The sequence below is a fragment of the Ictalurus punctatus genome, chromosome 1, assembly GCF_001660625.3.
Source record: "Ictalurus punctatus breed USDA103 chromosome 1, Coco_2.0, whole genome shotgun sequence".
Lineage (NCBI taxonomy): Eukaryota > Metazoa > Chordata > Actinopteri > Siluriformes > Ictaluridae > Ictalurus > Ictalurus punctatus.
Window position 1 is genome coordinate 3,491,014 of NC_030416.2, and position 26,746 is coordinate 3,517,759.

At 41.4% G+C, this 26,746-nt stretch overlaps 2 protein-coding genes across 3 annotated transcripts in view; one reads left to right on the top strand and one right to left on the bottom strand.

Moving 5' to 3' along the window:
* Positions 1 to 501: 501 nt before the first annotated feature.
* Positions 502 to 11,038, bottom strand: sbk1 (SH3 domain binding kinase 1). Its single transcript, XM_017496390.3, has 4 exons — positions 10,369 to 11,038; positions 6,951 to 7,135; positions 6,482 to 6,684; positions 502 to 4,205 (listed from the first exon to the last, which is right to left on the bottom strand). Exons 1-4 carry the CDS (start codon positions 10,407 to 10,409, stop codon positions 3,438 to 3,440), a joined length of 1,197 nt encoding a protein of 398 aa, XP_017351879.1. The 5' UTR covers positions 10,410 to 11,038; the 3' UTR covers positions 502 to 3,437.
* Positions 11,039 to 22,525: 11,487 nt separating this feature from the next.
* Positions 22,526 to 26,746, top strand: part of si:ch211-183d21.1 (uncharacterized) — an 8,876-nt gene continuing 4,655 nt past the window's right edge. For both annotated transcript variants that reach the window (XR_008393827.1, XM_017471328.3), the window contains exons 1-6: positions 22,526 to 22,684; positions 24,691 to 25,556; positions 25,653 to 25,833; positions 25,916 to 26,055; positions 26,254 to 26,501; positions 26,587 to 26,746. The exon at positions 26,587 to 26,746 is cut by the window's right edge and continues 143 nt beyond it. Coding sequence is in view for 1 of the 2 variants with exons in the window: in XM_017471328.3 (XP_017326817.1) it covers positions 24,737 to 25,556; positions 25,653 to 25,833; positions 25,916 to 26,055; positions 26,254 to 26,501; positions 26,587 to 26,746 (1,549 nt within the window). In the remaining variant the exon portion in view is untranslated. The remainder of the gene's footprint in view (positions 22,685 to 24,690; positions 25,557 to 25,652; positions 25,834 to 25,915; positions 26,056 to 26,253; positions 26,502 to 26,586) is intronic.

A 26,746-nucleotide genomic window follows, 5' to 3' on the forward strand; every position in this document is an offset into this window, starting at 1 on the left:
CTGGGATAATTCATGTTTATATTCGTGTTTATAGAAGGACATTATGAATAACGGTCTATACAGTATCTGCGTCTCAGACGAGCGCAAGTTTGAGAACCTATGGCACAGTGTGTGGGTGTCATGGAGAAATCAATATTACTTAGCCGAAACCAACTTCTCGGTACAGATCGTCGAGGTTTCAAAGTTCAAAGTAGGATGAGCGCTCATCAATTTTTCTTAAAACTCTAAAGTACGTTCAGAGTATTATACAGAACTTTAACAAAAACTCTTTTCCCTTCTTCGACTTCCAGATTTTGCGTGCGCAGTGTTTTCACTTAAACGCTCGCCAGCGACTTGTTGGAAAGGAGAAAAAAAAAAATGTGTCTTCCAATGTGAGAATGAATCCATTCCAAAGTGAGAATGAATCAGTTGCAGATGTCAGCGCAGAACTCTGCTGTGATTGGGATAAAGGCCAAGGGACTTGCAGGCATGAAATCACATTTAAATTCTTTTTTTTTTATCATCCGTAGCTGAAATGCTACATTTATATCAATTTAAACAACAACAACAACAACAACAACAACAACAGAAAAGCATGTTAACCCTTCTCAGGCAACAATATCATTGTTTACAAGCTATCTTTGCTGATAATGACCATATTTTCATGCTTGCTTGTATTCGCATAGAATTACACTAACCACATACACTAAATATGCTTCATTAACACCCATGCTAATGGTATGAGCACATTCTAATGATTTACTCAAAATTGGTCTTTTTTTCGATTAAAAATATTTTTTCGAGCTTTAACCTGTGGAACAGTGAGGTTCAAAGAGACGTCAGCACTCACAGTCGCACAATACCTTTGGAAATAAAGAAACGAGTTACTTTTCTTCTTCACGTGATCGTTAGGTAATTTGGGTTGAACATGGGACTTGATCTGGAAATATTTCATAGGGATGAATATGTTCAGGTAACAGGGTTGAGTGAATGTCTAAAAATCAAATGTACAGTTTTAGTCGAATGACCTATAATGGATGACCTGTGGAAAAGGATGTTAAAGCGTGGGACGTTAAAAATGCAAAAAAAGTGCTTTAATGATTATATTTCGAGGTAAAGTGCAGTTCTAGTGGGCTAAGATAGACAGAAATGCTGTTTATGCTACAACGTGTTGTAGATTTTGTCGCTTTTATTAATGTTATTTATCTGAAATGTGCACATTCTCTGTGTTTCAAATGTCTCTTACCTTTACATCACTTTACCTTTTCTTTTCACTAATAGCTAGCTTTAAAACAAAATGTGCTGTTTAGTTTAGTTTTTGTTCCAGGCCTAAACATTCCCATCTCTTATCGTTGTTTTCATGGGTGTGGTTTGGGGGGGGGGGTCGTGTCCCCCAATGTTGAGGAAATACCAATCTGTCTCCGCCAATATACAGTTCAAAATATTTTTTATATGTCCCCCTTTAGTGAACCCTGCCAACGGATCTGTCTTGGTTGCGCCCATACTCAACGCAAGTTCGTCGATATATTTTAGCAGCTCAGTCTGTAAGAAATGGAGACCGCAGCCAAGTATAGAAAAGTGCAGCAGAACATACAAGCTTTTTTTCAGACAGTAAGTAACTAGATACCTAAATAGTAGGTAACCTTAGCTTAGTATAGAAGGCATCATAATGGCTTGGTTTGTTCTTAAGAACGTCAATTAACTGTTGATATTTGCACACCCACGAAGTAGGCTAGGCTAACGTCAGTTCCAGTTTTTGACCATTAACGTTACGTTCACCTGCATATCCTCCCGCTGAGTTCGTTGGACCCCCCCTCCAATGTCCATACCATGGTTACGCCCTTGGTTGGTTTGTTTCCCTAACGTGTGTACCTGTTCCGTGTTCAGCCTTTAATTAGTTTCGTTATTTAGCCCTTTTATTCTCCATTCGTCTTTGCAAAGTCTTGCCAATCATGTCGTGCATTTCTGAGCATTGTTTATTGCCGGTTGTTTTCCAGTTTTCCTAGTGCTAGCGCTTTCGTTGCCATTTTTTGAGTATGGATTATATTCTCAACATGTCTGTGGACAATTCTTGGTTGGCTCACGATTAAACAATATACACGCTTACGTCCTGCCACAAAAGTGTCCACAGTTCAGTTTGTCCCATTCATTTCATTTTATTCAACATGATGCAATTAGCAAAGATCAATTCTTCTAGAACACAGACACCCCTCATACCGCCTGCTACACAGTTTAATACTTTATCGGTGTTTTTCGTTTTTTTGCCGCATCAAGCGCCAAACCCCCATAACATAACCCATCCCCAGATTTTTTTCATTCTTCCTTTCTTTTTTCATCATCCTCCACCTTCTGAACTCAAATGTTGCTATTCCCTCGCAGCTGTTATCCCTGTGCTACACGAACTACCGTGCTCTACTTTATTATTTTTGCTTCAAAAGTTGGAAAGAAACCCCTTAACGCTATCTTATTTGACCCAAATATAAAAAAAATACTAAACGTATCAGTCCTCCAGACATCCTCTGCAAACAGGTACTAATCTTCAGGCTACTACGACTTGCTTCTGTGCAGGATATTCGCTAGTAAGGTTTTTTACAATTTAAAAAAAAAAGAAAAGAAAAGAAAAAGCTACATAATGGCACTACCTGAACACAGAATGAACGTTTGTTCCAGTTAACCCTCTCAACAACAGTCCTCAAAGTTTCTTAAACAAGCTGTAAAAAAAACCCTTGTGCTTACTGTAGACAGGACTATTAAACACAACCAAACACATTCACACACTTACATATATAATAAAGAATCCCTGTCATCTACAGATACTTCATTTTTTTCCCCCACATAAGGAGAATGATGTCATATCCTGTGTACCTACAATGTCCATATATGGGAAGTGGCCATATTGTTTACGGTCTGTTTGTAGAAATGCATATCAGTCATAAGTCTCCGAGGTAATCCGCCCCCTGATAGGCTAGTTTGTTGAGTCACATGACAGAGAAAGGAGGGCCACCTCAGAAAAACACCTCAGAGTTCGTCTGTGGATGGAGTTCTCATCGTTTGATCGCGGATTAAGGAAGGAGAACGACAAGAAGAAGTCCTCTGAAATGGACAGACTGACCTACAGGCTGTAATAAAGCTACCTGACCTCAAAGTCGTATCTCTTATCAACAGTTCGCTCATACTAAAGAGGAAGCATAGGACATTGTGAAGGTCATAATTAGGATGTGCTTCTAGGATTCTTGCTAGAACTCAATAAATTCTTTCCAAAGATCCACTAATCAAGAATTCGCTTTGAATAAATATCGAAATATAAACAGTCGTTAATAGTGGATTCTAACGGAGTTTTGGATCTTCAGCTACAGTTACACAACTGACCCAAATTCCTTTCCAACCTGTATCGCCTTTCCTATTTCCTATATTTCCTATAATATCTATCTTATGAATATGGAAGTAAGTGTGCGCCTTCATACGCAGATCTCGATGGGCGTGGCCATTACCATTTTACTCTTGTCCTGACGATTGGGGGAGGGGCTTTTTGAAAGCTCCTCCCTCGACGAGTGCGGCTCTGACAGGATGCTACGTTTAAGAGGCGTGGGTCGAAGACAGGAAGTGCCCGGAGCGGAGGCGTGTTCTCCGTGTTTATGGGCGGAGCCTCGTGCGGCTCTAGAGGCTCTACAGGAAGCTCGTCGGCGATGATGGTTGAGTAGGTCATATTTTAGGAAGTAAAAAACCTCTTTAACGCCGCAGCGGCGCTCGGGCTCGGCCGCTAGGAGCCGGCTGAACATGCGCAGGGCGTCGTCAGAGAAGCGGCGCCATTGCGAGGGCACGGTGCCTGGGGGACACGCGCCATGCTGCCAGCGCTGGAACTCTGCATAAAAGTTGTCACTGGGCAGCGCTGCTTCCCATGGGAAGTTTCCAGTCAGCATGCAGAACAGGAGCACGCCAAACGCCCATACGTCCTGCGGCGTTGCCACTACGATGCCCTCTGAGCCCGTGACCTGGCACACCTCAGCCGCCGTGTAGGGGATGGTGCCGCTGACTCGTTTGACGCGGCTGCCTGCCCTCCGTGTCATTCCAAAGTCGGCCAGCTTCACATGTCGGCACTCGCGGTCAAACAGGAGCACGTTTTCTGGCTTCACGTCCCGATGGACCAGACTTTTACTGTGCATGAAGTCCAAAGCCAAGCCGAGCTGCTGCACACACCGTTTGACCATGTCCTCGGGCAAACCAGCCTGAGCAATGGACAGAGAGGAACAGAGTGCAGGAGAAGACAGAAATTCAAGTGAGGGGGTTGGTGAATCACAAAGGAATTATATAAACAGCTCAGACCTATCTATGGCAAAAAATATTAGTGAGACAGAGGCTCCACTCCGCGTTGGATTATTTCCCTTTATCACCACACCCCCAAGTATTTCACGCGGTTAGTTACATACCAACACACTAGTTTGAATGACCAGTGAACGCAGAAAGACATCATTCCTCATTCAAACAACCTGCGGTAAAATAATCCATCAAAAAACTAATTATAATCAGGATAGAAGAAAAGTAAGCGACAGAGATATGGATTTTAATTTAAGGAGAATTAAGATTGCTTTTTTTTTTTATAAAGAGCTGAGGAAATGATGTTCAGAGGTTGGAGATGAACATGACCTCAGGAAAATGATGAACTGAGATATATATATATATATATATATATATATATATATATATATATATATATATATATATATATATAAAAATAATAATAAAAAAGGGAGAGGGGATGAGTGTAATGAAAAGAATTACACTAAGGAAGGTGATGGCAACACTTTCTATGGTGGCCGCATGTATAGAAATCATTTAAGAACATGTTTATATGGTGTTTTATTGCTATAATTGCTTATGAAAATAACACATTATGAATTATTTGGTGTTGGTGACATAATGTGTTATGAATGGTTATAATGCATTATGAACTGTTAACAGACTGCATTGTAAGCAGTGTTCATAATACATTATGCCACTAATGTGTTCATTAGTGGCATTTTATTCAATGTATTATACTTTACAACAATGGTTAAAATGCGTTATGAACTGTTAACAGAATACCGTGTAAGTAGTGGTCGTAATACATTATGCCACCTCTGTATTCATTGGTCTTTATACATTTGGTATATTATACAGTGCATAACACTTTACAGCAATAGTAATAACGCATTATGAATTGTTAAATGAAATGGGATTGAGTTTCTTTGGTGTCGGTGACATTATGTGTTATGAACGGTTATAATGCATTATGATCTGTTAACAGATTGCATTATGCAAACATCTGGCGACATAACGTGTCATAAACACTACTTATACGTCATTCCATGAACAATAGAGAATGTCTTTCTAAGGCAATTTATAATGACTTGTAAAAATCAATTACACTGTTTATAGCAATAGTTATAAATTGCGCATTGTTAACAGAACGGTTTATAACAACCTAAGAATACATTCATACCGTGATATGGAGTAATTTTTATTCTTTTTTTTTGCGTTATGAAAATGCACGATGCTTTAAAGCAATGGTTATAATGCTTTATGAATTGTTAACAGACTGCATTATATGTAGTGTTCACAACTCATTATATCAGCTATACCAAAGGAAACAGACCCACCAATACGCCAACGAATACAAAAAAAAAAAAGATGATCATAAAATGAAAAAGTCGGTTTTGAGGAAAGATTGAGATGGCGGCTATTTTAAGAAGCTTTGAACAAGCTGAGTAAACAAGGCTCAGTGAGGAGAGATCACTGAAGGAGGCATGAGTGACAGAGCCAAGTGAACTTTCCAGGCGGCTTAATTTATTCAAAGAATATTCGTTTTTGTCTTGAGAATATTCACATCGCAGGAATGTTCCTAATTTAAAAAATTGATGGTAATAAACCACCAGAGAATCTATTTTTATGCCAGTGTACCCAAAGCTAGATCAATTCTCCAGGGAAGATGTGTTGTTGTTGCTTTTGGCAGACCCGAGAAAGAACCGAAGACTGATTTGTTTACAATCTGCTAATGTGTATTGTCTCGTCACACGGCACGGCTCAGAGTAGAGCAAGCATTGCTTGCTGCTTTGTTTCGGTTCTAGTCCTGTCTCCGCCCCTATCCTGTCATTGGTTCGTTCACCAAATGCACCTGTTCTGTGTTTAGCACTTAATTACACTCTAGTGCAATGAGTTAAACAAACAGTAGGGTATACTGTAGGTAGACAAGGGCTAAACACAGAACAGGCGCACACATCTGGAGAACGAACCAATGACAGGACAGGGGCGGAGACAGGACTAGAACCAAAAACAAAGGCACGTGGCTGAGCATAAACAAATCACATGTAGGGCAAAGAAAAAGCACAAGCAGCCGCAAGCTGAGAGAGGAAATTTGTGTCAATTATAGCTGCTACAACATAAGCGATAGCAGGAACGAACTTGTTTCCACAGCATTAAATATAACAGCAGTGATCATAGTGATGACACCATCGGTGTGTTGTACCTGTGGAGGTATAATATCGAAGAGGTCTCCTGCAGGTGCGTACTCCTGGCCAAATACATAACTCTCTTCAGTCTCAAACAGAACATCTAGAGCTTTGATGATGAAGGGACTGCAACCCAGTGCTGCGGTCAAACTGTACTCACGAAGGAAACTCCGAAGCTTGGTCTTGTTCTTACTGACGTACTTTAGGGCCAGTTTTGTGCCTGTTACACACACATAAGAATTATTTACAGCATACAACCAATCAAAACATTCAGAACCTTCCATTTTGATCATATCTTTTTATTGTCCTGTGCCTCTTTTGATACCATACCAATTATAAGCTATTCTAATTAGGGGCCCAAGCACTGGAACCCAACTCTTTTGTTTCTCATTGTTTTGCAAGATGATGTCAAATTAAACATAACTCATCAAAGCAGGCATGATAACATGTTAAACACACCAATCCGATACACACTCTCACACTTACCCTGTGTGCGGTGAGCCACCAGATCGACTCGGCCATACGTGCCCTTCCCTAACGGACCAATTAGCTCGTACTGCTGCTCCACCTCAGAGGCGGAGAGAGTGGTGATTGACAGCGCCTGCATGTCCTCCACCGGGGCCATGCCCACGTTAGTGCTCCGCGCCACCATGGGCACACCTACCTGGGCGCTGAAAGACAGAAAATTGCATTATTTATGACAGATATCATTACCTATTGTGCTTTGGTGCTCCATATAGATTCACTATATGGTAGTCGGTAGCATTTTACCCTACATTCAGGCTCATGGGCAACATTGAGGAACTAATGATGTGAGTGGGAAACTGAAGAAACGTCAAGCCACACATGCCATAGGAATCCAAGGAATCTATCCATCCCATCCATTTTCCATACCGCTAATCCTACACAGGGGTGCAGGGGAGCCTGGAGTCTATCCAATGGAACTCAGGGGGCCACTCTTGACAGGGTGCCAACGTAAAATTCGGAAATTCCAAACAGCCTACAACATATGTCTTTGGCCTGGAGGAGGAAACCGGAGCACCCAGAAGAAGCTCCCGAAGCACAGGGCGAACTCCACACACACAGGGCAGAGGCGGGATCCCAACTCCGGAGGTGCAAGGCAAACGTGCTAACCACTAAATAACACCCCCCTCCTCCGGTCTAAGGAATCATATGAGTCAATCATTTGAATCATCATACCTCATTTGCACAGAATTAAGAAACACGGCCCAGCGGGTTCACTGTAATGAAAATTGAATAGCGCCACCTGCAGTACTGGAGCACTCGTATGTGATTGGCAATACAAAACAGAGAGTAGGTAAGCTCGCGAAAGGGGGTTTCCTCATCACACAACCCTTGTAGACGCCATCTCCGCATTACACATGCTCAATGCCTTGGAAGAGAGTGCCACTTGACCCAGACGCTTGACTGCCTGAAATATTACCACCCACACAACCCCCCCCCCACACACACACACACACACACAATGTGAAAAGTTTTTTCCTTCCATTTCCCACACATTTCAGTTTCCTCTTTCTCTCATTGTTGCTCTGTTTTGCCAAAGTCCATATCGCTTGGCTTTTCTCAGAAGACTCATCATTTACTGCACACACACAGGCCTTGTACAAATACAGCTCCTACATGTGCTACCTGAAGCCGTTTGTGGTTTCCTGTGTTTTGAGTTTCTTATGGATTCAGCAGTGACTCACTGATGTTGTGCACTAGGGACGTAACCAGATACGAAGATATCATTCAGAACGAACAGATAATGTTTTCTAAATAGATACAAAATAGTAGGCGGAGTATTTGAAAGCTTGCCAGGAAGCTGGTTGAGACCAGAGGGGCAAAAAAAGAAACAAATAAATAAAAGGCACGTGAGTGGGAGCTGTTTACTTTTATGCGGGCGTGATCGAAAGGTTAGACATGAAGCCTTCAGGTTTAGGCCACGCCCACTTCAAGTTTAATACAGATACACACAGTGTCATTGCATTACACTTCTATTGTGCACAATAACAGAGCGTGACTGCGATTACAGAAAGCAGACAAGCTTCTCGCTTTGCATGGGTGATATTTTTTATCTCTGCTGGAGTGGCATTACCGAGTAAAAAAAAAAAAAAAAAATCTCAAACCCCCACATTCTCAAATGTCCTAAGTAGCTCTAGGGGGTTAGGAAACCTGAATCCTGTTAGGTAGGGGGTAAGGTAACCCAAATCGTATTTTTTCTATAAGTTTCCCTGGATAATTCAAGGTAAGAACAGAATAATATGCCTGAATAAGTTGAATAACCATAGAAATGATGAATAAGTGGGTATATTTGATGGTTTTAGTTTTCTCTGGCTCTCTGCCAGATGGTGAAAGTTGTGCGGAGTTAGTGTTCATCAAATCACAGCTCAACCACGAAGCCAAACTCGTTCACGCAGTGGTTCTTTTTGCTCGCATATTTTATTCATGATTCACGTCTTGCGTTAATAATGAGGCGTTTAACGAAGCAGTGTTGGGCCACAAGTTGCAAAGATGTACAGAGATCTAACATTTATGGAAGGATTCTTTGGTGTGAGTTTTGTTTCGTGGACGCCGAATGGATACGGTGGCATCCAGTTGGTGATTATTTTCCTAGAACTGCACCCCCAACCCCCCCCACCACGACGCCCCAAGTGTTTCATTCCTTGTTTATCCATCCTCTAACGTCTATAGACTTACCTCACTGACTGACAGTGTGTTCTACCTTAATATCTTAATGCACTGGAGTGTCTGTAATATATATATATATATATATATTTTTTTTTTTTACCCTCACGGGGCTCAAGTTCACTCAATGGAAACCAGAATTCATTGTAGCTAAGTAGCGTAAGAACGCACTCGAAACTGTTACACAGATAAAACACTGTCTTCCAGATTCCCCTCTGCATGTGTCTCATTAAGGAAGCGTGAGCACCAGGAACATCTCCAGTAATCATACCCACTGACAGTCAGTCCATCCAGTGGCACTTCTTTACTGGGGGTTCATCTCCGTTCAACAAAGGGTTTTATACTGTTTACCTAACGCTAGAGACGGCTCCCGGAAGCACGTGACCTCCCTGACCTCTTGGTCATGAAAACCTGCTTGTTTTGTTTTTATTTTTGAATCCTCTCTCGTGCATTGCCTTTTTCTAGAACACTTTCTAACACCAATTAACCGAATTAACACAGTGTGCTGTTTTGCAATTATGGGATTCTCACATGTAAAAGCAAATTATATTTAAAAAAACAAACAAACAAAGACACACACACACACACACACACACACACACACACACACACACACACATACACACACACACAGAACAACGAACAGCAGGAAACCAACCAAGACAATATAGATCATAAGCAAAAATGGGCAAATTAAAAGAAAATTATATATATGTTTTTTTTTTAATGGGATATTAGGATAAACAGCTTACATGTGCATGTAATTCTTTTAACACCTGTGAAGTCCAGCTGTTTTAATAATCATATTCCTGACTGTTGGAATTTGCTTTATATATATATATATATATATATATATATATATATATATATATATATATATATATATACATATATATATATACACACACACACACACACACACACACACACATATATATATTCTCATATTAAAATTCTCAAAAACAGGAACATTCATGCAAAAACATTTAATACAGTTGGTTCAAAACTGTGATTTATTTAAAAAAAAAAAAAAAAGAAAAAAGAAAGGAAGAACCACACACACAAACACGTGCGCGCGCGCACACAAACAAAACCATGGGTGCGTTTCTGCCATTAAGCCAAAAGATAATGTTTTATTTATTAATATTATTTCACTCATTAATGTTAAAGAGTAATAATGAATATGAAATGATGATGAGGTCTTATTAGGTCTCACCTGCTGCAGGCGCCCTCTCTCTCTGCTCCATGCTCCTGCATCCACGCGCCGCCGGGTCACCGTTTAGGATCCGACGAACTCGCGCGCCTCCGGTAAAAACCTGAGCACCGAAAAGGGCTCGTGTTCCTGCTTGGAAAAAAATTTAAACAAATAATAATAATAAAAAAAACTTCGTCTGAATATCTTTTAACGATTTGTCTCTGCAAGAATATAGCAGCGTGTCTTCACGCGCTCGCGCGTAACGGCGCGGAGACAGAAGGGGGGAGAGAGAAGAAGAAGACTTTGTGTTCTTTGTGTGCACGGCACATGGGTATCCTCCGGTGTTTATTCCCGTTCGCGCGGTGCACGGGGCTTGGTGCGCGCAGCCGGCGCACGCGCGCGGATGACCTACTTCCACACGCTCCGTCACTCGTCCTCGCGCGGCATGTTCCCCAGCGCGCACTGCGCAGATCTGACAGGAAAGCGTCGATCTCCGGGTCAGGCCAGTGCGCTGCGCCACGCGCTCCTTGTTCTGCGCCTCAGTCTCGCGCTCGCGGTGCCTCTTAAAAAAAGCGAGAGAGAGAGAGAGAGAGAGTGTGTGTAAACGGGGCGCACGAGCGCGCTCACGTGAGCGCGGGGTCCTAGTGCCCGAACATATGATTGTGGACAATGTGCGGAATGTGCATACTATGAATTGTGTTTATTTATTCTTAATGCATTTAAAACATTATATATATATATATATATATATATATATATATATATATATATATATATATATATATATATATATGCTTGATCATTTCTATAGTAACAACTTGCACTGGGATTAATCTTAGACTAATAATAAACATTAAAAATCCTTTGGGGAAGGTTTCTGTTAGATGTTTATGTACCATTTTATGGAAGGAGTCTCCAGTGTCAGAGGATTCTAACAGTATGGTTTCCACCGCAGGAAAGTCTTCAGGACTTTCGATTTTCTCGATAACATAACAAGCTGTCTTATTAATATTTTTTGTCTTATTCTTATCTAACCCTAACCCTAACTTCAAGAGAAGCTGGAGTGGGAACGACTGTTTGCTGCTATAACAGGAGCTTCCACAACATGTAGATCAATGAAGGTATAAACGGATGAAATCTAAAAAAGGTAGAAGAGGAATAAAACTCTCAGGAATACATACAGTACATATCATAAAATGTTCAACAATGATGCGTATGTACTTCTATTCTCTTCTAAGATTTCCTTTTTTTATCATCTTCCAAATATCCTGTCCCACTCTCTACATGACTTTTTTTTTTTTGCAGTGTCCCACTTTCTCTTCTATCTCTCTTCTCTCTCTCTCTCGCTCTCTCTCTCTCTATCCAGGGCGTCCTGTTTTTCTCCTGTAACGCTCTGGCCTCAAAACTGCCTGCGCTGTTTATGCCAGTTTTTTATCAGTCAGTGCTCTGTGGCTGTGAGTGCGTAGAAGTGTGTGTATGAGTGCTGGTTTTGAAATAATGTTATGAACTTTTTCTCACTATATAGAACTCTGATACAATCACTCTATACAACCGTGCTGAGCAGAAAAGCATCTATAAAAAAACAAAAAAACAAAAAAAAACAATATATCGTCTGAATGAGCATGTGTATATGTGTTCCTAATATAGTGGCCAGCGAGTAAGAAACAGAAACACATAAAGCTAAAACCAGTAGCTTGACAAAGAGACAGAAACACACTAGCTGCCTGATCAAACAAACTGTACCATATTCACTATGCTATCGTGTACTATTTTTGCACTACCCTAGATTGAGCACCCATAATGCACCTTTCCATTTGTAATAGAGAGTGGGGCAACATTTGGGACACAGGTGCCCTGCATAACAGTAATGGACTTCCTGAATAAGTGGAGAAGGGGGCGACGAGGGATGGATTTGAAAATAGGAACGCGTGAGAATGGTTCAAAGAAATCTAAGAGTAAAGTGAATGCTACTTCTTTCCGACCGAATCAAAAAGGACGGATTGACAACGCGGACGAATCAGAACTCTTTCGGAACAATGTAATCTGATCGGAAAATTGGAACTCTTTCAGCTCGTCATGTTTGGAGGAAGAATGGTTGTGCATATGAACACTATACCTATAGTGAAGCACGGTGGTGGGAGCATCGTGATATGGAGCTGCTTCTCTGCCAATGATAATGGAGCTTTACATAGCAACAAAAGGAAACATGAATGGAGCGATGTCCCATGAGCTATAACATTATATCTGAATCTGGGGAAAAGATGGACGTTTTCAACAAGACAGCGAGACATTGTGTGTAAAATTGACGCGGAGATACAGTATACACTGGAAGTGCTAATTTCCCCTCACTGTATGATAAACAGGGACAAATTTAACTGAACTAAAAATACACGGAACGAAGAATTGAGAATGAGTGTTGGTTTAGCTGTTGGATTTTAATTAGCTGCTCGTTACACGAAGGAAGGAAACTAAAAATAGACACCGTCGCCTCTACAGTTCCACATCATATGCTCTTTCCTACTCTGCCAGCTCACAAAGAATTGGACTAATGATGATGAGTTGCCATCTGGAGAAAAGTACGATTCTTTCCAAATCGCCAGAAACCATGCGTAGATGCTTTTCTTAGTAGAAGGTCAGCCAACGCCGTGCCCCTGATTCCCACTGTGCCATTTTGAAGCTGGCCAAATTAAAAGTCTTTTGCCAAAGTTGATGAAAAACATGGCAGAAACACTCATTCCGAAAAAAAAAAAAAAAAACGTTACGCACTGGGGACACGTTCGCATCGTTTGTGAAGGTTTCTTTTCTGAAACGCTAGCATTTGGGATTCCGCGGAAGGGTGAACTAAAGGGTGTTGGAGACGGAAATCCCTCATGTCTCTCCCGTTCGCTCTTATCCCAAGGACATCGCCAGAAGAAAGATAAATCGCTTCTCTTTCAAGGACACCATCTGAACAACACGGTGTCCAGTATTTGTAGTAAAAGACCGTCAAAATGGCCGAAAATAGATGTATGGGTCGTGTTGTTCTTCCATTCCGTTCGTTATTCGTTCCTTGTGCTTTTTCTGAAACCACAGGACAACAGCGACGACAACAACGACAACAATGTATACGGTCCTTGAGTTCAGGAAATGTCGTCCTGAATAATAAGAAATAAAAAAGAAATACTATTACACCTCTAATTGTAACTGTTTAGACATGTTCCTAGGCAATGTTAGTAGATTCACGGGCATTGAAAACATTTAAAAGTTTGTTACTAAGCGTGCTTACACGTAATCGTACAGTACATTAGTTACCTAGTGTTTAATAGGTAAATATACCCGATCAGCCATAACATTAAAACCACCTGCCATATATTATGTAGGTCCCCTTTGTGCCTCCAAAACAGCTCTGACCCGTCGAGACATGGACTCCACATGACCTCCGAAGGTGTGCTGTGGTATCTGGCACCAAGAAGTCAGCAGCAGATCCTTTAAGTCCTTTAAGTTGTGAGGTGGGGCCTCAATGGATGCGACTTGTTTGTCCAGCACGTCCCAGAGAAGCTCGATCGGATTGAGATCTGGGGAATTTGGAGGTCGAGTCAACACCATGAACACTTGGTCATGTTGTGCCAGGGAGCATTATCCTGCTGAAAGAGGCCACTGCCATTATGGAATACCATGCATGAAGGCGTGTACTTGGTCTGCAGCAATGTTTAGGTAGGTGGTACGTGTCAAAGTAACATCCACATGAATGCCAGGACCCAAGGTATCCCAGAAGAACATTTCCCAGAGCATCATACTTCCTCCGCTGGCTCGCCTTCTTCCCATAGTGCATCCTGGTGCCATCTCTTCCACAGGTAAGTGACATGCAAACACACACACACACACACACACACACACCCGGCCGTTCACATGATGTAAAAGAAAATGTGATTCATCAGACCACGGCATGTTCTTCCACTGCTCCATGGTCCAGTTCTGATGCTCACACACACCACTGAGGCGGTATAAGAGGTATAAAACACTTCAAGACGTGCTGTTATTGGAAAATACGTCACTTAGTCGTTGATTATTTTCCTAAAACAGCATGCCCCTAAGGGTTTTAATCCTTGATTACATTTTGGGGAGTATTCTACTGTTCGTTTTCACATTTCCTGTGTTACTATGTACTAACGCTCTTAGTATCAACTGAAGTGTAGCAGTTTCTAATAACCCCCAGCTCATCAGGCTCACGTCTCTGATTAAAGTTACTTTACCAAGCTCAGTTCCTGCAGATTATTAATTGATTACTGCCCCCTATAGTCAGAGGACTGTAACCACAAGGGGGGGGGGGGGGGGGGGGGAATGGGGCATTACCATGGAAACTAGAGTGGCAGACCACAAGGGTGCTTCAAGGTCATGTTAGAACAAGTCCTGGTTGTAGTCTAGGGCATGTAATGGGGAAAAGGTCGACTTTTATTGAAATGGAAATGTGCAGGTCTTTTCAGTAAGTGTACTGTAACAGCCTTTGTTCACGAAGCTCTTAACATAATTTTCACTCTTGTGAAAACGTCAATACAGAAACACTCAGCTGTGTGTGTTTCCTTCAGTTATGTGCAGTACTCTATTATTGTTATTATTACAAGGTATACCTATCGGACTCACATTTGACAGACTCAGACATGAGTGTGTGTGTGTGTGTGTGTGAGTGTGTGAAGATGTTTGCTTTTCCTCTTTCATTCTGTATCCACGTCTCTGAATCTGTGTGCCAAATTTAGTCATGGCTTTCTCTGGGTTTCCACCGACACACTGCTAGTGTGTTCAGGGAACAAGTTAAGAACTGGCCCACATTTCCACCGGTTTAAGAGACAAACCATTCCTCAGTCATATCATCTAGGTACTGATAAATTAATGTTTCAGTTTAGGATTAGGATTAAACGATTGTTATTGTTAGATTTTCGTTCGATTGACTTATTGGGGTGTGTAGATAAGTAGACAAGGGGGGAATGAAAATTTGTCTACGGTTGAGATTTACTGCGTTATTACTTACACTCACCAACCACTTTATTTAGGAATCTAACCAGCCATTCATGTGGCAGCAACATAAAGCATAAAAACATGCGGGTACAGGTCAGTTAATTTTCACATCAAACAGCATACTGGGGAGGGGGAAACAATCTCAGTGGTGACAGATTGGGGTGGTTTGAGTATTTCAGAATTTCACACAACAGTCTCTAGAGTTTGCAGAGAATGGTGAGAAAAACAACAACAAAAAAATCCAGTAAGAAGCCGCAGTTCTGTGGGTAGAAACGTCTTGTTGATGAGAGAGGTCAGAGGAGAACGTCCAGGCTGGTTCAAGCTGACAGGAAGGCTCCGTTAACTCAAATAACCACTCTATACAACCATGCTGAGCAGAAAAGCATCTCAGAATGCACATCATATGGTGTGGTGAATGGGCTGCAAATGCAGAAGACGGCATTGCGTTGGAAACTAGGAAAGTTGAAGATTGGAGAAACGTTACATGATTGGCTGATTGGAAATTTTTATGAATGAGCATGTGTATTGGTGCTTCCTAAATAAAATTTTAAAAAAGCACGAGGTCAGTGAGTGTAGATTTACGTATATAACATTTTTTTGTTTGTTACTGTGTCCACATAGATATCAGATACCGCCCAGTGATCATTTACATGGCTGGTAAAAGTGGTCCACTGGTTCTAAACCACAGGACATACATCCAGAAGCTGTGTGTGAGTGTGTTGAACTGAGGGGAAATGTGTGGGTGCACACTCGCCTGCACCCTGCATATGAGACTGGACTAAAATAGGATTCTGAGTCCCCAGCGTTCTGTACACTGAGTCACTGCAGTGCTGGAAAAGGTCCGTGATGAGTTGTTCAGTAGGCAGCACCAGACGTTTTGTTGGAGATTTGGATATTTAGTGTAGGAATCTACGTCAAGAAGGGACATGGCCCTGTCCCAAATGGTGCATTTGCTTGTGTGCGTGCGTGCACAGGACCCAGGAGCCTCTGGATTCCTCGAGAGCACTTACTAACGTCACTAATGTTAGTTTGCAAAAAATCAAATTGGTGAGTATGCTGATCGGGAGCAGGTGGATGTTATTAGGAGTCTGTGGATCATGTGACTGGGCTTGTAGCTGAGGATTCTGTGAAATTGAGTTTGCGTCGGTATGTGGAACACACCTATCTCCGCCTACAGGGGAGGATCATAAGACAGTGGGATCTCCATGACCAGGGTTGGCAACCTGTGGCCTGGATCTGCATGGTGTGCATTCTGAGATGCTTTTCTGCTCACCACAGATGTCAAGAGTGGTTATTTGAGTTACCATACACTTCCTGTCAGCTTGAACAAGTCTGGTTATTCTCCTCTGACCTCTCTCATTAACAAGGCATTTCGACCTACAGAACCGCTGCGCATGTTTTTTGTTTTTCGCACCACTAGAAACTGTTGGGTGTGAAAATCAAATGACTTTCCATGGTTCAAGTCACTGAGGTCATTTTGTTTGCCAACTGCCATGAGCGTCAGGGAGTTTGCTAGTTCCCAATGCTTACATAAAATGACCTTGATATTCAACTGCATAACATTGTTAGCAATATAAAATCCCACCGCAATTTTGCTCACCTGACACGAGGCCCTGAATGTTTAAATTTCCATGAAAAAATTGGTTTATCCCACAACAATTATCCCTTTTTAAATACGGAACAACACATTGTACATTTTGTCCATTTATAGTAGCTGTTGAACAACACATAGGCGTCAAACCTGTGATCAGAGTCATTTCTAGAGTCTGAGCTGGCACTAATCCTGCAGATTGTCTTTTGGCAGCTAGGTTTTGTATTCATAATAGGTTTGCTGGGATCCCGTGGGGAAAAACACACCCTGACACACTTTCCTCTTCAGTGCATAGTTAAAACCATGCATCAACGTCTGTGCTAAAAGAAACGTTTCACGACTCTAAATATGGCAATACTTATCTGTCGCTAGACTCCTCGGTAGGACTTTCACCTTTCTTGCCAGATTCACACACGCCGTTTCACACGTGTTAGAAAGGCGTGACAGGGGCATCTGTAACAAAACTATTCCTGTCAAACTCACACTACGGGAGTCCGCACATGCAGGTACATGCACCCTTGGGTGTGACCTCCCTTGTCAAGCGGGGTGTGTACGCCATCTGGGATTTCACCTGCTTTCCCATGCCATCTGAGGTCCGTTTTATCACCTTCAGCAAGGATGAAAGCTCAAAAAAAAAAAAAAAGGATTGATGGAATGTTCAGGAATACCAGCTGGCACCACATGTAGCTACTAACCTCGAGAGAGTCAGCATGCCCTGATAAGGAGTGCTAATATAAAAAGCAGGGTCCAAAAAGTCTGTCAATGAGAAAGAATTTGTGTTAATTCATATATGTTTCCAGCTACGTAGTTAGCTATCTAGCAACGATACCCCTTGATAAATTGGGTGAACGATGCTCGTCTGTCTTTCCTGTCTCTGACATTGCTGCTAAGCATCTGATTGGGTCTTGAAATGTCATCATTTAAAATGTTCTATATAATATCTTTTACAGCTTACAGTCTTTAGACGTTAGCAGCAAGTCGTGATTTGGAGCTTCCGTGGCTCGGACTTGTTTGTCCCGCACACCTCATGACATCGTCGCCAGTTCACTGGTTGACCTTCCTCGGAATACTTTTGGTAGGTACTAAACAATACATACCGGGAACAACCCACAAGACCTCCTGTTTTGAAGATGCCCAGACCCAGTCGTCCAGCCATCACAATTTGACCCTTTTCAAAGTCGCTCAGATTGTTACGCTTGCCCATTTTTCCTGCTTCCAACACATCGATTTTGAGAACTGACTGTTCACTTGTTGCCTAATAAACATATTATTTTATTAATGTATAATATAATATACATTAATATATGTATATGTATCCCCCCTCGGCAAGTGCCATTGATTAACGAGATAATTGATGTTGTTCACTTCACCTGTCAGTGGTGGAGAATAACGTCCAATATTTGAGGAATTCTCAAACAATTAAAATAGCATTTGTAATCGATATAAGAAATTTAAATAATAATTTTTAAAAAAACATAATTTCCTCTGCCAGGAGGCTCTGACTGGGCCTTGCAACAAGACTACAAGGCAAACATGTTCCAACTAAACACAGAGCGGAAACAAACACAGTTTTCCCATGCTTTTGTTTTTGTTTAGGTTTTGTTTTCTCTACTCCTGTTAGCTTATTGGTTTTTGTTCATTCAATCTGTTGTTAATCCCCTGTGTCTTGTATTTACCTGTGTTTATTTCGCAAGTGTAACCTTGGTAAGCTGTTTTTTGGGGGGGGTTTTTAACGCTCATTCGTTAAATCATTTGCACATTTGTATCCAGTGTTTTGGTTACTTCCTCGTTTGGAGTCCTGACAAAATCAATGGTTTGTAGTACCTAAGAATATATAATGTTCTGCATGAAGAAGTGGAAGAAGTGGACCAAGATACTGTACAACTTAGACTATACATTACAGGAAGTGCAGAACTCCAGGCAAGCTATAACAAAAAATGTTGTGGGCGTGCCAATCATTTTTAAAGCAATATTTTGCACAATGTATCGCATCTTTTGTGTGCGTTTGGAATATAAGCTCAACTGATTACGTTAAAAAGCAAGTACGAGTATTCTGGAACCATTCTGTTACCCCATGCTCACATTTTGCAATCATGTCTTTGCGTCTTTTTTTTTTTTTTTGTTAGTGTTCTAAAGGTCTTGCTTCAGTATTTTTTTCGTGATTGCAACATCTGAATAGGAAATGTGACTGTGACTCAGGGCTACATTTTTGACGCAGATCTAAAATGACGAGTGTGAGAGCATTTTACACGTAATATTTCAGGAAGAGTTCTCTTGTGTGAAGTTGGATTAGAGAATGCTGACTTCTCATTGATTGAAGAAGTTTGGCAAATAACAGTTCTAGTGTTTTTATAGTTTCACGGTTCTCCGAATAAATCAACAGTGAAATTTAGAGGAAGGAGCGGATTTCAGTCTGAGATTATGTGTGTTATTTCCAAATGTCAGTTTACATTGATGTGCTCGTTCTAATATAATATTGTTTCTATAGCGACAGTTTCCACAGGCACATAGTGACTTATATGGCGGACAGTCCACGTAAACAGATGAAAAATGTGTGGAAGTGTTATTATGGTGAGGAGAAAGGTTTTTTTTTCATTTTCGGAAGGAGTCTCCAGTGTCAGTGTCCAGTGTTTTATTCCTATCTACCTGAGAGTTGGGACCGTATTCATGTTGCAGATGTAAAATCTCAGTTTAAAGACCAGGAACTTACCCAGCTAACAATTTTAAGACATTAAAATTTAGAGAATTCTTTTTGCTAAGTTTTCACTCGCAAGAATACACAAATATCTAGGTTTTTTTTAAAACACTCAGTGTTGTGTGAGGAATGCTCTGGAAACACTGGGAAGCAAACCAACAGTACCTGATGTTTTCACTCTGCAGCAATGTTGTTACTGTAATGTTACAGCCTTGTCCTCTTAGAATCCCGATCGTATACGTTACAAACATTCACATAACCTGGAAACTCCTTTTACAGGTCAGATGGAGTATTAGTGAATGCATTTACATGGCTATTAGTTTCAATATTTTTCCCAGTAGTGAGGTAGAAAAGTTGTTCCTTATTAAATCAGGTAATGACGTAATTGGGAATGGCTGTATTTAAGGACCTACTTTTAGAGCCAGTGTCTTTTTCCCCTCAATACCATGGGAAACTCCAAGCAACTCAGCCAAGACATGGTGAAAAACTGTGGTTCCAACTTATCCAAACAACTGAAGGTACCACGAGCATCTGTATAAAAACTTGCATGCAAATATTAAAAATCTTGGGGCGACACATACGCTGCATCTTTCGGCAAGGAGACACAAATTAACTCCTGGCGTTGAACGAAATTTGGTCCAAACGGTTCGATTAAACCCCAAGTCAACAACGAAGGAACTGATGAAGGAGTTGTACCATGTACCAAACATCATGTGCCAAAGTATATACATCCACCATATTCAACAGTCTTTTGGAGGAGTCTTCTCTGGTCAGATAAAAGAAAAACATAACGATTTGGCTATAATGATCAGTGCTATGTTTGAAGGAAAAATGCTAATCTGAAGAACACCGACCAAACTTTGAAGCATGGGGGTGGTGGCATCATGTTGTGGAGGTGTTTTGCTGGAAAATTGTCTGGTACACTTATAGATGGCATCATGAGGAAGAAGGTTTATTTGGAAATACATCAAGACATCAGCCAGTCTTCTAGCAGGACAGTATTCTAAGGCATACCTCCGAAATGGCCATCACAAAGCCATGACCAGAATCCTGTAGAAATTGTGTGGACTGGACTGAAAAAGTGTGTCTGAGCAAGGAGGCCCAGAATCCTGACTCAGTGACACCAGTGTACGTAAACATTTGACCGGAATTGTGTCAAAAGAATCCTGACCAAAAGAAAAACCACTTCCATAAATTATGAGCACATCATTTCACGTGACTTAAGTGATTCACATTGACTTTAAGCAGCGTTCACTGTTCCAAATTATTTAGTAAAACTGAATGTAGGGCCTTATGTGACTAATGCACACACGCGCACACACACACAGCCACACACACACACACACACACACACACTGACATGATCACTGAAGAAAAATTCGACTTTTACCGCCCACGCACATTATGACTCGATTTACTGATTTGATTCTTTCAAACAAATCCTTTTCAAGTGAATCGATTCATAGCTGTCCTAGCCTACATAGATCACAAATCACAATTTAATTGCTGAGCAGAGATGGCAGTTGAGTAAGTAGGGCTTATTTGAGATCTAATCCTAAATGTAATTTAAGAATTTGTGATTATTTGAAATTGGAAATGAATCCCTAGTTACTTAGGTAATTATTATTATTTTTTTTTAAACCTAATCCAAACACAATGCTTCAGTGCATTTAAAGTCCAAATAAAATCAAAATTGAAGCTTTGTGGCTTTTAGTATGAATATGTACGCCTTAAGGTTATCTATAAGCTAGTGTGCTCCAAAACAATGACACAATTAGCAGATATATGCATTCAAAGTTTACAGTCTTTTTCTACCACCAATACAGATCACGAATTTTGATGACATCATCCTGAACTTCAGCTTCCCGTCAGATTTCTGTCCAATCAAATGCTCTCCATCCATCTTCTACCACTAACTCCTTTTCAGGGTCACAGGGGAACCTGGAGCCTATCCCAGGAAGCATCATGCACCCTGGACAGGGTGCCAATCCATCACAGGGAACAATCACATACACTACTGACACTTTAGACACACCAATCAGACTACCATGCATGTCTTTGGACTTTGGGGGAGGAAACCAGAGTACCCATAGGAAACCCCCATGGCATGGGGAGAACATACAAACTCCGCACACAGGCCCCGGCAGGACTCGAACCCCATACCCTGGAGGTGTGAGGTAAACATGCTAACCACTAAGCCACCGTGCACCCCAAGCGCATGAACTGTTAAGTGGGAAGTAAGGTAAACGTTATTGGCTATTTATTTAAAAAGGGGGAGGAGCTACTCCATATGTCCCACCCTGACTTCCTGTTTCAGTGGAAATTACATCAACACATCGAATTACGCTGTGCGTTTCAAGGCACTTCAGTTCACTGGGACTTTAAAGTTTATTTACAACAGTCTGTATGAAATTATATTAATACAACATTGTCATCCTGGCCTATTAGTTTTAGTTGCACTTCATACTTTAAAATTACTTTAATAAAAAACATTTTAATTCATTATTGGAATAATAAAAAACAGCACACATTTAAATGAGCTAGATCAATACGGTTGGATTTTTTTGTTTCGTTATTTAAAAAAAAAAAAAAAACGAACACTAATCCCGATGCTAAATTAAACCCGTACTTTTGTAACTTTTCATACAAATGAAGTGGTGTAGAAAAATATGATGAACCTTAAATACTTGAATACATTGAAATCTCGATTTTAAAAAAAAGCTTCAAATTTCATTTTGTAAATATTCGCTTCCACTTTTCGTTGGGGTTTTGTATATCATTGTTTTTGTTTGTTTGTTTCAAATAATGTTGTTGTTAAGACATACTTACAGTATATTACATTGTATTACAGTTCGAGCCTCGAGAATCGATTCGTTCATTCGAGTCACTTAAAGGCGTCATTCAAAAGAACCGAAGCTTTGGCGAATCTCCCATCAACTACAAGGCACTGGGGGAGGAGAATGACATTCTGGATTTTGGGACACTGCAGAGAGAGTAACCCGCGCAAACAACCTCTAAACTTGTCCAAACATCTCTCTGGGATTAACGGAAGTGTTACGGTAAGTCGTTCCAGTTTAAATTCAGTTTTTTACCGAAGTTAAACACTGTGTTTGGTCTAACTCACTGCAGTAGCACTACTAGTTTGTGGGCTTTTGTGTGGGGAAAGATATATCTTAATGTAGCAGTAATTTATATTCCTCATTCTGTTATTTCTTCTTTCTACAACTTTTTAAAGGACCCAGTGTTTTGTTAGAGTTCCTAACAAGGCTTTTCTCCCCCCCCTCGGGAATGTTGGAAAAAATAAATAAACAACGCTTGCATCTGAAACAGCGTACTCGCGTACTAAATAGTATGCCAAAATAGTACATTTTCGATTGTTACCATAGTTACCATACGCGTTAGTTGCGCACTAGTTGAACATACTACTGAAGTATTACTGAAGTACTAAAATACTACTGAAGAAGTACTGAAGTATTACTGAAGTACTAAAATACTACTGAAGAAGTACTGAAGTATTACTGAAGTACTAAAATACTACTGAAGAAGTACTGAAGTATTACTGAAAAAGTACTAAAGTATTACTGAAGAAATACTGAAGTACTACCGAAGAAGTACTGAAGAAGTATTAAAGTATTACTGAAGATGTACTGAAGTATTACTGAAGTACTACTGAAGTATTACTGAAGTACTACTGAAGAAGTACTGAAGTACTACTGAAGAAGTACTGAAGTACTACTGAAGAAGTACTACTGAAGAAGTAGTACTAATGAAGAAGTACTACTGAAGAAGTACTACTGAAGAAGTACTGAAGTATTATTGAAGAAGTTCTAAAGTACTACTGAAGAAGTTCTAAAGTACTACTGACGTACAACTGGAGTACTAAAGTAAAGCTGGAGTACTGAAGTACTACTGAACAACTACGGAGGAAGTACTGAATTGCTACTGAAGAAGTACTAAAGTATGTTCTTTTCAGCATAGTCTGTGTTGTTTAGAACTGTGCCTATTTAATAAATATAATCAACTTAAACGAGGCACAGTTTTACAAGTTTTGTATAGTTACATTATGTCCTGTAACCTAGTGACTGAAAAATCTGCTTTTTGTAAGTAATCAATAATATATTTACATGTCCGAGTTCAGTTAGGAAAAATTCCGTTTGCATGAATAAGTCAGTAATCTGGCTTCTTTAAGTAGTGTCCGAGTACTCAAATCTAATCGGTCAAAAGCTGTTGATCTAGTGTTCTATTCTCCTGAGCCTCTCTGATAATAGTTCTGGCTTCTATACTGACTCCTCCACAGGAAATTATGCAACAGATGCTCCACATAAATACATTTTACAAAGGATGTTGCTATTGAATAAAATGAGTAATAATGGATAATAATTGTCGATATGGTGTGCGTCCGGCTTTGTCACAGTCGGTAGGTTTTCCTCCACAGGAAAGTCTTCAGGACCAGGAGTCTTAACGTCAAGAGAGAGAAATATGTAAATACGTAAATATGTATTATCGAAGGGACCATCCGATGGACACTTTCCTCCCAAGATTCAACGTAGCATTATTACTCTGAATGTAAACTATTGTCTCACGATACTTGAAGTAATTAGTAACACTTACAGGGGGGGGGGGATTGCTGTTATAGGAAAATAATCAATGACGTGATGTGTCCCTGTGCAAAAGGGAGATGTTTGTCCATCTTGAAGACTTTTCTGCCTCGGAAAACAGTTATAGTTTACCTCTGACTGATTAAAGGTGCTGACACTGGAGACTCCTTCCATAAATAAATGTTAAATAAACAAACTTTGCTTTGGATATTATTTCGCTCATTGGCGTCATGGTGTGTCCACTTACCTGCGTGGTCCTGATTCCGAAAAGATCCGTTCACCCAAATTAATCGTAATTGAATTCAGTTAATTCATTTCGCCATCAGCAAGATCGCCTCTATAGTGTACAGCATTAAGGTGCGTCACGTTACCGTGACGTGTATAACGTTTAAACGAGTAAGCATTTGTCTCAAGAAAACGTCCTGTATGCACGTTAAATCTCATTGGTGTTTCTGCTCTGTCTGCAGGCCATCTCATCTTCCTGATTCATCTGGATTGCTGTTTTTGGCCACCATGCGCTTGAGTGTGACAGGTGCGCTGTTGCTGTTGAGTTTCTACATGTGTTTATCAGCAGTACATTCGTGTTTGATCATCAGCGAAGTGAATTGCGATAATCCCAGCCTCGACACCAAGGAATTTGTAGAGTTGTTCTCTCTTAGCCTCGGCTCCACCTCTCTGGATGGCTATACCCTCGTTTTCTATAACGGCAACGGCAACGTGGCGTACCGCGTCGTGGATCTGAGCGGACACAGCACGGACGAACGAGGATTCTTCCTCATTGGCTCGGCTGAGCTCAAGCCATCGCCGGCCATCCAACTTCCACCCAACTCCATCCAGAACGGCCCCGATGCCATCGCCCTGTACGGCCCGTCCTGGGTTCCTGTCGCTGAGAACGGGAACGTCTCTGCTATCGGGCTGCTGGATGCCATAGTTTACACGTCTCGCCGGGGAACAGACGCCGCCGAGATGTTGTCACACGTCCTCACACCAGGTTCTTTACCATATTTGGAGGATGATAAATTTTTAGAGGGAGACGAGTCCATCCAGAGGTGTTGGCTTTCTGATAATTACTACAGCTTCCAAAATGGCGTGCCCACCCCTGGACGGCACAATATCTGCCCGCCGTCAAACCCCGGACACCTGTGGATTAACAGGATCCAGTTGAGTGGAGGGACACTGACTGGACCTGTAGAGATCAGCATTGGGACAGAAGGCGGGGCGATGACGGTGGTGGTGTATAACGTGCAGACGGACACAGTGAAGACCAGTGTAGAGTTTCAGGCCAGTGAACCTGGGAATATCTCTGTAAATTTGAACACAACTGCTTTGTCAGGTAATGTCTAAACGTACCACATTATCACTCAAATGGTGTGCTCTTACTGCCGATTAATCCTTTGGTTAACCCATTATTTGACGTTTAACTTTTCAGATTTAGACGGCTGGGCGTTGGCGGTATACCAGGGGAAGGTTGAAGATTTCCAAAAAGGCAGCCCACTCAATCAACTTCAGCCACTTGATGCCTTCGTCTGTAGCGGACTTACTAACACACCAAGTGCCCTTCTCACCGAGACGCTCATACCAGGCAGGAAAGCCTTCAAGCTCGACGGCAGGTAATTTTCCCAGCCAGATCAGGAAACAAACCCGTTAAATTAAAAACAGAGTTCTGATTCGTTTCGTGATTGGCTTTCCCAGGTTTTCAGAAGTCGATGCTTATGTCACCCGGTGTGGTACAGCTCACTGGGCAAGAGATCCTGGAGTATTTCAGCATCAGATCCAGAGACCGAGCGAGTCCAGCCACTGCAACTGGTATAACACCTGCCCTTACAGCACTGGTATGGACTCCTCTTACCTTTGCAGTTTGAACCATAACCTTTCTTACACCAGGTGGCAGGGAAGCTGATCACTGGTGATATATATTTCTTCCAGCGTCTTTATTTTTAGCAGCAAAACATTTCATTTGGAATCCAAAATGGAGGTCTTGTTGCTTGTATGGCTGATGGGTAAAAAAAAAAAATGGTTTCTTATTGCAGCTGTCAACACGACAGATGAACCGTTCGAGCCGTGGTCTGGTATGGATGGCGACTTCCTGATCAGCGAGGTGAACACGGACTCGCCAGGTTCGGCAGAAGACGAGGAGTTTGTGGAACTCTGGCATCCCTCCGGCCGCCGGACTTCACTCAGTGGCATCTGGGTCCTGCTGATCAACGGCAACAATGGGAAAATCTACCGTGAAATCGAACTCGACGGACACTACACGGACGATCACGGCTACTTCCTGGTGAGTTGTTTAAGTTGTGATGTCTTACGTCTTCGTTGTGAGATGACGTCTCTGAGATATTGTCCATTCTTTCTGACTTTTGTAGATTGGCAGCGATAAGCTCAAACCACAGGTTGCCCTACCAGCAAATACCATCCAGAACGGCCCAGACGCCATAGCGATATACCGCTCAACTTCTCCGCCCTCCATTGAGAACGTCATTGTTCCCAGAAATGGGCTCCTGGATGGCATGGTGTATCGAGCCC

Bases quoted from the DNA above. Each gene is read 5' to 3' on its own strand.
- sbk1 (XM_017496390.3), bottom strand. From the start codon at position 10,409: ATGCAGGAGCATGGAGCAGAGAGAGAGGGCGCCTGCAGCAG. The intron at 7,136-10,368 runs GTGAGACCTAAT...TCTGTCTTTCAG, and splicing joins AGAGAGGGCGCCTGCAGCAG to CGCCCAGGTAGGTGTGCCCA. The intron at 4,206-6,481 runs GTACAACACACC...TCCATTGCTCAG, and splicing joins TCGATATTATACCTCCACAG to GCTGGTTTGCCCGAGGACAT.